The sequence below is a fragment of the Sebastes umbrosus genome, chromosome 6 (assembly GCF_015220745.1).
Source record: "Sebastes umbrosus isolate fSebUmb1 chromosome 6, fSebUmb1.pri, whole genome shotgun sequence".
Lineage (NCBI taxonomy): Eukaryota > Metazoa > Chordata > Actinopteri > Perciformes > Sebastidae > Sebastes > Sebastes umbrosus.
Window position 1 is genome coordinate 5,197,064 of NC_051274.1, and position 12,738 is coordinate 5,209,801.

The 12,738-nt window shown below is 41.2% G+C and overlaps 1 protein-coding gene across 1 annotated transcript in view; it reads left to right on the forward strand.

The window, feature by feature from the left end:
* The window catches only part of LOC119490141 (E3 ubiquitin-protein ligase Itchy-like), a 40,412-nt gene that overhangs the window by 13,420 nt on the left and 14,254 nt on the right, over positions 1–12,738 (forward strand). Inside the window, exons 6-15 of the mRNA XM_037773359.1 lie at positions 1,134–1,179; positions 1,295–1,467; positions 2,771–3,035; positions 5,179–5,274; positions 6,777–6,951; positions 7,299–7,368; positions 9,545–9,629; positions 9,791–9,919; positions 11,507–11,579; positions 11,840–11,911. Of these exons, the coding sequence (XP_037629287.1) occupies positions 1,134–1,179; positions 1,295–1,467; positions 2,771–3,035; positions 5,179–5,274; positions 6,777–6,951; positions 7,299–7,368; positions 9,545–9,629; positions 9,791–9,919; positions 11,507–11,579; positions 11,840–11,911 (1,184 nt within the window). The remainder of the gene's footprint in view (positions 1–1,133; positions 1,180–1,294; positions 1,468–2,770; positions 3,036–5,178; positions 5,275–6,776; positions 6,952–7,298; positions 7,369–9,544; positions 9,630–9,790; positions 9,920–11,506; positions 11,580–11,839; positions 11,912–12,738) is intronic.

Here is a 12,738-nt window from a genome sequence, read left to right on the forward strand (position 1 = left end):
TCAAGTTTAGGATTATTTGTCATTTCAACTGTGAGAAATAGTTATTCCACTCCTCTTTCTCTCTTTTCCTCTCAAAAACAATGGCCAGGAAAACATGAAATGAACACATTTATACATTTTTTTTTTAGGACTGCCCCTTCTTGGTCCATTAATCAACTAACCCCGGGTTCACATAGCACGCAGAAGTGCCGCGATTTTCGGAGAAACGTTGACCGCGTCCTTTTCGGCGCCCGTGTTAATCAATTGAGCTGTTCACACAGCACGCGCAGCGCCACGAAGCTTCGCGGCCGGCTCTTGATCCTCAGCAAGTTTCAGTGTCTGGTCTTTTTCCCCTGCGTGCCACAAGCAAATCTGGCAAGAAAACACACTGATGATCTACTTTAAACAATAGAAATGATATATTATATAAATATCAATGATCTGATTATGATAAGATAATAAAATATGCATCCCACAAACGTTTTTTTACCTCCCTAGTGTCACTGCTGTTTGTGATCATGGGTTTTAAATTACGCACTTACTACACATATTTGTCAGTTGTGTCTAAACAGAGAGTGAGAGCGATGAACAGACACACTACACACACAAACACACAGAGACACACACAAACAGAGAGAGAGAGAGCTCTATAGTAAACAGCAGAGGAGCAGAATCGCGTGTTGATCAGCACGGAGAAATATGCTTCTGGTGTGAACAACCAGATTAACATAACACAGCGCCTCCGTTCCTGATGCGAAACCACCGTAATCAGTCATTCTGGTCTTTAGTCGATTAGTCCTTTTTATGTTTTCTGGACTGACCTATATTTCTGAGAACCTTGTGTGCACATCTCTGGTAAACACAAGATCTGGTGCTTTTGTGTGTTTCTTTGGAGAGAAAGTCAGTTTCACAAATCTGTCGATTAAATCAACTAATCGATGAGTCGACTAAATCATATGAGTGCTAGTCAACTAAGAACTTCTTTGGTTGAGTACAGCCCTAGTTTTCATTCTGTCAGTATCATGTCTTCGTTGCTTGAAGTTCATAAATGTGGAATAATCAAGCATAACGTCAGATACAGAATTGTTTTGTTTGTTATGTGTCAACAGGAACTCCTATTGTGTTTTTATTTATGTTGTTTGTTTTTACTTCAGGTAAATCAAATGGGGAATCACAACCCAATGGGGATCACGCCATAAGGTACAGTAGCTATTTCCATCTTCTGATCGAATTCCACTAGTGTCACATTTCTAGTTTCTGATTTATTTATTTTTTTTGTTCTTTATTTATCTCCTTGGACCCTTCCTCCTCTTAGACGGAGTCGAGACAGCTCCCCAGCTGTGGACAGTGTAGAGCACAGGTCTTCTCCCAGTGGCCGGAGGTCAGCGAACAGCAATGGGTCTCCCTCAGTGTCATCAAGGCCTCTCCGCCCACCCAGGCCCTCCAGACCTCCTCCTCCAACCCCACGCAGACCCACCTCTTCACCAGGTCAGACATTTACTGAAGAAAGGCTCCGTTCTGATCTGTTCTAGACACTTTTCACTGTTTATTTTAACCCTCTGAGACCCACAATAGACACAATCGGTCTTTTTTAAGGGAGTACGGAGAGTCTTTAGGGGGAGATAGCAGGTCAACAGTAGATGTCACATAGAAGGGGTGTACATCATCTGAAAGTTGGGAACCTGGAGATTAATTTGAGATGCAGCTTAGCACTGTGTGTCAAGTTGTTTTAGTCATTAATCAGAAATAAACATGATTAATTAATGAATGAATTATTTTTTTATTTAAAATAAATTGTAAAAGTGTATCAGGGCTTGGAACATGATGATTGAATTATATGATGGCCATCCCCATGCTCTATTATGTCTCTTGAGTTGTAGCAGCAATTTTTGGGTTGATACTATTTGTTATATAGATTTGGTGCTAAATTTGACCAAATTTGACCATATTTTACATATCAAGAATTGATAAAAATGATTAATAATCCCTCCAAAATACCACATTAAGACACCAAGACCTTGAGGAACACCATAGAAAAAGCCATGCTGTGATTTGGTATCAAAAACTTTTGACATTTGGAGATTTCTGCAAGAATCGCATTTTTCGGCGATTAGATGGCGAACACTTCTGTTCTGGAAACTGCTCAGAAACCCCCTTATTGTTAATCTACCTAGGAAAGCCATCCGTCCTCTGAATGCTCTAGGTCTCTAGTTTGTGGCTGTAAAGTTTCATGAGGCTGTGATTATCCTAGAGGTCACCACAGGTCATTTTATACAATGAGGTCAAGTTTTTAAAAAAATGGTCTCACTACAATGAAATGGCTACTATGTGGACTAACATCATCACACATAAATGCAGTTAGGCTCATTGGATCCACAAGAGTCTCAGCTTTCCAGTGATACCCAATTTATGCAATTCCAAGACTGTTTAGCCCAACATTGGGGCGCTATTTAGCCTCCTTCCCGACAAGTAAGCGTGAAATGGTTGGTACCAATTGATTCCTTATCCGTCCTTTTCTAGTTTCATATGATATCTGTACCTTTACTCCAGCTCTAGAACTGAACCTGCTACATCCTCTAAAAGATCCTGCGGGTCTCAGAGGGTTAATATATGAGTCACATTCACACAAAGCAATGTTGAGGAACAGCACAAATAATTAAGCCAAAATGTAGTGTCAGCCCACCCTTGATAAACAATAGTGTTCTTAGTCATGTTTGTTCATCTGTAATTGCTGTCGTACTGTCTGAGGATCTACAATTTAACTTTCAGTGTTGTCTGATTCTTTCCTCAGCACCTTCCAGCAATGGCTCTGCACCAGCCGACGGCAGCGATGGTCAGTCAGGTTCTGATACACCGGTGCGAACACCGGCCTCAGGGCCACCGACAGCCCCGACAGCCCCGGCAGCCCCAGAATCAAGTCCATCGGCAGGCTCAGAGAGGAGCTCCACACCGGCCTCCAGCTCTGGAGCTGCAGCCACCAGACAGCCGACCAGCAGCGTCACCCCTGCTGTCACTCCGAGGGTCCCCGCTGTCACCGCTGGGCCGTTGCCCTCTGGGTTAGCTCTCTTTTCTAATCTTTGCAGAAGAACTGAGCAAGGTTTTGGTTAACGAATAATCAAAACGATATTTATTTTTTCGACACAAATGTCACTTATGAAAGTTTATTTTGTCATTAACATGAAAGAGTGACCAGTATTATTTGATCTCCCAATGTCATGCTGACTAATAGTAGTATCATAGATCCCGATCCAAACAATTGATTATATGTTTTGTTGCGCTGTATACTGAATTGAGACAAAGAAACAGAACAAAGACGGGAGAGCAAGCTACAAAATACAAACTTCATCAACAGAAAGTTCAAGAAGAAAATAATTGATTAATCACAGTCAGGAGGATTAGTGTGTTGCAAAGAAACTGGGTCATCGTTGAGCAAAAAGTAGAGTGTATCAAACTCTGAGATAACATTTACACCACCCCAATAAAAATACAGCAATGAGGCAAAGTTCAGTTGACATTTATTCATTCGTGACGTGAAGCCATGTATGAATACATGGAAGTGTATGCACATTAAAGCTGGTGTAGGCAGTATATTTCTGGTGTCATTGGGCAAAAATGCCATAAAAACCTTTCAGCATATCGTAATTCAAGTGGTCTGACAGAAAACTAGACTCTTTAGACTCTGTTTTCAGGCTTTAGAAAATCTAGCCTGTGACGCGAGATTTTGGCCAATCACAGGTCATTTCAGAGAACGGGTGTTCCTATTGGCTTTTCTACAAATGGAGATGCGCACGAACGTCCCTTCGGTGAAAGCCTGATTCAACGGTGGAATATCCTACAGGACAAAGTTACTATTCCAACATTGGCAAAAAACTGCCTACTGCGCAAAACAACCCAAAAAAGGAAGACAGACTTACTATCAAAAAGAGAGTCTGACAATATCGGTGAAGCGTTTCAGCGATGGAGAGAAAATGTTGCTAATAGTTTAGCCTTCTGCTCGCGGCTACGGTAGCTACAGCAGTAGCCTGGGGCAAGCATAATTTACTCTTCATCTCTTTAAAAGTTTAGCCGTCTGCATGAGTTCACCGCTGCATTGCAGCTGCGACAGCTACGGTTAGCAGAAGGCTAAATTATTAGCAACATTTTCTCTCCATCTCTGAAACGCTTGGCCAATATTGCAGCTCATTAGAGCCTCCAATCACAGTATGTCATCACAAAGGGCTTTACAGGCCCACAAATTTGCAAAGAAAAGAGGACCATAATTTTCATAGAAATGTCGCTACATAACCGCATCTGGATCACCATTATGATCGGGATGATGTTTGAAGGTATGAAGCGCATCCATGTGCCTGTGTTCGTCTGGTGGGAGGGGTTTAGGACAGAGAGGGGAGAGAGACGAAGGTTGAGGGCTGTATTTTCAAATTCTGGCATTTTATTGACTTTTCCAGAAAATTGCCTTCCCGGGGTTACCACTTGCATTCCAATATGCTGAAAGGTTATATTGGAATTTTTGCCCAATAACACTAAAAAATAAACTGCCTCCCCCTGCTTTAAGAGCACAGAGTGTGAGGACAACAAGGTAAGGTAATCTTCATTATCCCCGAGGGGCAATTTGTTGCACAGCCAGCAGTAATACAATCGTCACACAAACAATTCACACAAATGACATTATGTTACAACAAAGAGGATTGTGTGATTACCTCTTTGTACATCAAACCTTCATGAAATCCATAAGAAGAAAAATAAACACACACACTTTCTAGGGGAGCAAGCACAAGGGACAAATGTGAGGGTAGACAAATGTTTTCAGACTTGTAGCATATTATTATTATTATTATTATTATTATTATTATTATTATGATTAATAGGAAAGAGTGACCTGTTACCTTTTAGTCTGTAGGAAACAACACAAGTGTGTCTGAACATTGAACATTGATGGTTGTGACTCCGTTATCATCACCGTTATTTTCTTGTTGTTTCTCTCTTTGGTTTCATTCAGACTGTAATTCCTTAAATACCCCTTTTGAACTGTTTTAATGTCATCATTGTGACAACCTCATGACCTTCACTGCCTTTATAGTAGGATGACTTGTGTTGTGATAGCTGTTTTGAATCCATACATAACCTAAATGGCTGGGGCCATGCATCATTACCCTTACCCTTACATAATGTTTCCAATTTCATTGTTGTTGTTTTAACTAGGTGGGAGCAGAGGGTGGATCAAAACGGCAGGCTGTATTTTGTCGATCACGTGGAAAAGAGAACAGCGTGGGAACGACCTGATTCACTGCCATCTGGGTAAAAAGTCCTTCACTTTTGAACTTTGTGTTCTTTTGAACGCAGATAGTACTTTAGTTTAAGGTTTATTGGATTCTATTTATAGGATATGATCTATTTGTAGATCAAGTAATAGGGTCTCTCCATCTTAAACTATATGGTTACTACACACCTGCTCATGCCCTGCTTTAAGATCCTGATTGTTATTTACATGTATTGTTAATTACAGTAGCTGCTGTCCACTGGTCCTGTATCCCCCAACTTGAACATTTTCTCACACAACTCATCTAACTAGCAGTTTTGTAAGCCACACCTCGTCATCACCAGAATACAGACTGAATTGGTCAAGACGATGGCAGAAAGACAACATTACTTTTGATCAGTAACTGCCTGTGGAGTGCCGTTCGTTTGGCATTAAGCTATACAGTGGTTCTCAAACGTTTTCACGTCAAGGACCTCTAAACTGACACAAATTAGACCACAGACCTCCTTTGGTAAGATTTTGTCCCAGGGTCCCCCATCTAAGAGTTTTTTTGCTTTTAGATGTTAGTTATTACAGAAAGTGAATGAAACCCACGATCAAAATAATCATACATTGTGTCATCATGTTATTTATGGATGGAAATATATTGAAAATAAATGATTCCCCTTTTTGCTGTATATCCCCAGACCCCACTTTGGGTACCTCTGAGCTAGTAAACATGGATCTAAACAATGTAGGGTTCAAAATATTCAAAAACTTGTCATTCTAAATGTTTTTGGAGATTCTACACTTTAGTCAAGGATTCCCACAATGCATTTTGGTGAGAAAACAACCGTTTGTTTACAAGAAAACACAGGCAGTTTTGTCTTTGTTGCCGTTTGGCCTGTCAAGTCAGTCTCCTCAAATCCTACATAGGAGTGAGGTACAAACCCTGCAGACTGTGTTGACTTCAGAAGTCCCATCACTTTGATAGGTAGAGAAGGTTGTCCACCAATCGGAATGGTCGGCGGTTCGATCCTCCAGGAGGACGCTTCACACTGTGTGTCCTTGAGCAGGATGTTTAACCCCAAATTGCTCCCGAAGGCTGTGCCATCGTTGTGTGGATGAGTATTTAGACTAGATCCACCTTGCATGGCAGCCTCTGCCATCAGTGTATGAATGTGTGTGTGAATGTGAATGCTGACATGTAGTGTAAAGTGCTTTAAATGGTCGGGAGACTAGAAAAGCGCTATATAAATGCAAGTCCATTTACCACCTCTGTATTTTTCTTCTATGTATTTTCTTTGATTTTTGTCTGGACTGTCTCATGTGTAATTTGCATGTGGATCCAATGGTTCATGTCTACCATAGCACTATCAAATATTTGATCAAGTTGTGTACAAAATATAGATTCTTAAACTCCAGTGACAATTCATATTTAAAATCACTGAGATGGATTAATTGGTTTAAATATTGCATAATTGACTTTGAGATTTTTATGTTTTAGTCAGTCTACCCATACTTACTCCCACCGTCTCCCCTCCTTTGGATTTGTCTTTAGCTGGGAGCGTCGCATCGACCAGATGGGGCGGGTCTACTTTGTTGATCACATGACGCGAACCACCACATGGCAGCGCCCCACGATGGAGACGGTGCGTAACTACGAGCAGTGGCAGCACCAGCGCAGCCAGCTACAGGGTGCCATGCAGCAGTTCAACCAGAGGTTCATATTCGGGGTGAGACTTCCTCTTCGTTGTGCAAAACTGTGAGGTGATGTGGGCGTTAATAAACTGGAATATTGTCACTATTATCGCAAACGGCCTTCTGGTTGTCCTGTGATGAAACAGAAATGCGTCACTGACAATGACAAACACTACTGATCAAACAACCAACAGGTTTAAAGATGTTGCTTTGGTTCAAGTGGATATGTGTCTTTAAATCTGACTTGTCCCTTGTGATACAGTATGCTCCTATAACCAAAGTAACTCCTTTTGTTTGTTTGTGCATCAAATCACAAAACACTGTAGTTGTCTGTTGGGTGCTTTTCGATTCGTACTAATTATTGTGATTCTCTGCTGTGTAGCTACAAGAACAGGTGTCAGCCACTCAGAATAAGGAGTTTGATCCTCTTGGGCCTCTGCCACATGGATGGGGTAAGATCTTTAAGGCTTTTCAATCTAAATACACCGACTCCTGAGACTCCACTTAACCTGTGACTGTTAACATTCAACATTTATCTCATAGCTGAGACTTTGATTTTATGCCATTGTACTAATGTGTGTCAAAACACTCCACATTATTTTTCCTTTAAGATCTTAATCTATATGTGTGTGCTGTTTGTTTAAGATAAGTAGCTTTCAACAATGAGTTTCAACACCTGTGTAACTCGGAGTTGTAGCTGAATTCCTTTTAGACCAGGTGGCCCACTTCACCAAACTTATGCAATTATGAACACTAAACGTTTCCACGTAAACCAGAGTATAATGTCATATACAACATGGTTAAATATAATACTTGTCCACAGTCTACTGTGGAGATGTGAAATTGTATGTATGTACTATAGACTGTATTTGTAGATGGGCGAAGCGTCTCCATTTCCTTCCATTGTACAAAAGTGAAGCCAAAATATCCTGGATACGGGAGCTGCCATCTGGACATTTTGATGTCATTTGGAGCCAGAGTCTGAGCAGTAGTGATCGGGGGGGGGCTGGAGCCATGGTATCGAGGTCCCACCCACATACCCGCCCAAGCCAATCACGAGCTGAGCACATACGCAGCTTGCTAGCGTGAGCCACCTAGCTGTTACGTTAGCACCACAGAAGCTGTTTGGCTAGGAAGACACAACAACTAACCATTCAAACTAGAATGGCACTCGGAGAGCACAGACCTCCGCCAAGGTGCATGACTTTAAAAACAGATCACAGCTCACAGCTGGCGGTACCGTGAGTTGGTCGGCTTAATATTAACACGGTGTGTTTCCGTGTAACGTATCGGCGGATGCCTCTCTCATTCAGCAGCCTTGTTATGTCTGTGTTACGTTACACTACGTTGTCTCTCATCCCGTCATCTACTGCTTTTTTCTTTCTCACCACGGACGGCCAGCAGCTCCCGCACCTTGATGTCTCGCCACACATCCACACGCGTATCTCTCTGCCTACAAAAGGAGGCGGGGTCACGCATTATCAACGCGTCATCAGTTACACTGCGCATGTGTTATACCCTGTGGTTTTAATGCTCAGGCAGATCGGAATCCTTAAAAAAAATCCTGAATATGGATCATGATCCGGATCGCCACCAAAATCTAATGGATTGTTCATTGTGCTGCACCCCACCCCTCCAAAAAATGTAATTCAAATCCATCGTGAACTTTTGGAGTAATCCTGCTGACAGACAGACAAACAAACAAACAAACAAACAAACCAACGCCGGTGAAAACATAACCTCCTTCCTAGTCCTTTGGGCTTAGCGGAGGTAATAACTCACTCACAGAAAAATTAACACTTGAACAAACATCAGCGTGATAAGAACTACCTAAAATGACAGAAAATGTCTTTGGGAAAAATTTGTTTGGCGTGTACTTTGACTTTTTAGTTTGAACCATGCCCCATCCATTAACACGGAGGGGACGGGACCTGTACTGCAGCCAGCCACCAGGGGGCGATTGCAATGTTTTGGCTTCAATTTTGTGGAGCTGTCATGTCGTCCATCTGTATATACAGTCTATGGTCTGTACTGAACAGGAAAGCTACGTCTTACAGTACTTTTCTTCTGGTGCACCAAAAACAAGCAAACAAAACCTTTTGACTGATGCTGGACCTTGATCTACCTCAGGGATTCTAGCTGTTTGCACTTGAGCTGGCTTCTTGTCTTACAACCCTGTTGATACACAGTGGTGCCTCAAGATGTTTGTCATGGGACACATTTGTATTGTTGAACATCATTCTGTTGAACTCTAGCTATATGTATGAGTCCTTATCTTTGGTTATAGCAGACACATTTACTTGATACAATATTCACAACAACATACAACGCAGGAGAATGCACCTTGTTTTACAAATAATGTAGTTGGTGTCACATCTCACTTCAAATGTTTTATATGATTTTCTTTTTTATAGAGGCTTGAGTACATAGATTAAGGCTACTACAGGTGGCCCGGTGGAAATGATAGAATTCATCCAAACCTCCAGTGTCTCTCAAATTACTAAGTTAAAAGACTTAGAAGGAAGTTTTAGATTTGAGTGATCACCCTAAACTGCCACTTTTCATGAGTGCATACAAGTTGAATAATCAACTTTTTGTTGTTGTTGTTTTTTGTCACTGTCTTTTCAGAGAAGAGAACGGACACGACTGGCAGAGTTTATTTTGTACAACATCAAACGCGGACAACACAGTGGGAGGACCCACGAACACAGGGGTTAGTATGCATATCACACTGCTGTCCTTTCAGACAACCCGCATATCAGATGAATGCATTTAGCACTATACTCGAATTTGATGTAAATCTGTTCACTGTATCATTTTAGGTTCTCCTGAAACAAACCCCTCACTAAAGGTTGATCTTGTCTCGTTTCTTAGTTTGCTGAATGATAAGCCACTTCCAGAGGGCTGGGAGATGAGGTTCACTGTGGATGAGATTCCCTACTTTGTAGACCACAACAGGAGAACGACCACCTACATCGACCCTCGCACTGGAAAATCCTCACTGTAAGTCCTCTACTGTTCTGTTTGCTGCGTCCTCAAAATCATGAGACTTGAGAATCACATAACAATATTACTTTGTGACTTAAAGAGGCATCAGGTAATCTGTAATCTTTGTCGAGCATTGGTAAATAACCAGCCGATATTAGAAAAACATAGCCACTCTCTAGCACAGCTTCCAACCTCTGTTTATCAGACACAAGCACGATCGCTCACTAGAGCAGATATTCAACTAGCAATGAAGAAGCAATATATTGTTATAATTAGGGCTGTCAGAGTTAACGCGATAATAACGCGATAATAACGCATTAACGCGATTTTTAGGTTGTAGCGGTCTCAGGTTTAAAGCTAGAGTGGAGATACTGGCATCATATGAAACTAGTGGAATCCATTGGTACCAACCATGTCATACTAGCTTGTCGCAAAGGAGGTTCAATAACTAAGCCATACATTTTGATGAGGAAAAACTCTCTTGGCTATTTTCAAAGGGGTCCCTTGACCTCAAGATATTTTAATGAAAATGGGTTCTATGGGACAGATACAAAAAATGTGCGATTAATTTGCAATTAATCACGATTAACTATGGACAGTCATGTGATTAATTGCGCCTAATTGACAGCCCTAGTTATAATGTTTGGCTCTAGATTTAATAGCCTGACATCGCCGGACCAAATCTTAAGTGCAAACCTGCGTAACAACGGACTCCTCATAGCAGCATAATGTTTTTATTAACATGTTTCCTGTTTTCAAAAGACATTCGGAGAAATTAGGAAATCACTAACAGGTCCAAACAGAGAAAGAATGTTTAGAGGAAGAAATTACAAAAGTGTCACTAAATAACTGGGGAGATTGAATGAACTTCATGAACTGTCGGTAACATTCTGGCTTTAGTCTTTCCAGCACTTCTGCATGCCAGAAATGAATGTGTGATGTGTGTTTCCAGCCAGAGAAAATCATAAAATGAACTCATAAAGCTGCTGTTAAGACAAAATATTTACTTGGATGTTAATAGGGATGTATTTTTTTCAAATTTCCAACAACCCAAAGTATTTTGCTTGTATTAGCTTTTATTTGACATTTGATTATTGAACATACAGCACCAGGTAGCACTATCCTACCAGGTAGTTCTGTTTACGCAGTAGCTAAGTGAGTCACCATCTCTGAAATCCCTCTCTATTTTTAGAACTCGTGACACATTATCCTGATATGACTAATGGGTCACCTCGTCTCTTCTACTTTCGTTCCGTCATTCTCACAGATGTTGACACCTCAGTGGAGTCATGATAATAACTTGTGAGCGTTATATGACTTGAGAGTAATTACTTTGCTTTGGTTTCAGTGGTGGAAAAACCAGTTCGGTGAATGGGGAATAAGAATGTGACAATATGAGCTGACAGGTGTGGTAACACACTGGCCAAATAACCGTAACCTATTTACATCCTTGCAAAGTGTTGCATACCATAATACTTTTTGGAGTCAAATAGCAACAGGAAATAGCAACAATTAATTAGCTGTCCTGTTAAAATAACATTTAATATGCTTTAAGATATTAAAACTTATTAAGAGTCTGTCTGTGCTTCTTTCCCTTCACAGTGAAAACGGACCTCAGATCACCTACGTCCGAGACTTCAAAGCCAAAGTACAGTACTTCAGATTCTGGTGCCAGGTAAGAGTTGTAACAGTACACAGTTTGACAGGATTACCGCGTAGTTATACTTCAGTAAAGTTCTCCTTGAGCGCATGTTTTCTTTTCTCCACTGTATCAATCAAGAAAAGCACCATGAGCATCAGTAGACTGCATCAGTTTCTGCCTGTTTTAGCTGTCATGGTGCCTATACACTGTGCGATAACAATATGTGTTGTCATGTCACAGCTGAAAGCCTATTTAGCCAACTAAATGCTTCTGACATTTTCCCTTTTCTCCAGCAACTGTCAATGCCTCAACACATCAAGATCACTGTAACCAGAAAAACCCTGTTTGAGGACTCCTTCCAGCAGGTAAAGTGAAACCGCCCCCGCCACGCCGTCACACAGAGCTCACTGAACTCTGGGAGGATTCGTTTTCACACTCAGCCCATTGCCTTGTTTGGTATTTAGAAGATGTGCCTCGCCTACTCTACCTCTAACTAAAGTGATGTTGTGTTGCTCTTTAGATTTTTAATTCCACAAAATCTAAAACATAAAATGATGCAGATTTAAGGTGATGTTTTAACCTCAGTTAATAAGACATTGTTTTAGATTGGTAAGTTCTTAATGCCTCAGGGATAGGGCTACAACATTACCTCTTATTTAGGGAAGATCTCTTATTATCTTTTATACTACTTTTGAACTGGTTTTCAATAAAGTTTCATGTAGCAGTGGCAGGGCGGGAATCTCAGGAAGGCCACAAGGGCCGTAGACGCCGTGCCCCTTCAGTTTGGCCCTCTGCCCCTCAAAAAATCATATGCCCTGTAGGCAGCCGCAGTGGTCTTGACGCCCCGCCCGCACTGCCCCAGCTGATTTAGCCATTTTCTCCTCTACCTCTTTGATGTCAATACGTTTTTTTAGACAGTTTCTTTTGTTGTGATTCTGAATTCGGGTAACATGAAGTGAAACGCTTCGCACATAAACGTTGTTGGGTTTGATTTCAAGCCTGATATAAAAACCACTGGAAAACCGGTCTATTTATCACGATAATTTGACACAAATGTTACACCTGGATTTATTTGATAGCATTGCTGCCCTGGCATTTGGCCTTTGTACCCTCAAAAAAATGACACCAACACAAAAGGCAAAGTGGCCTTGGCCCCTAAAATGCTGAAATTCCAGTCTTGAGCAGTGGTAAG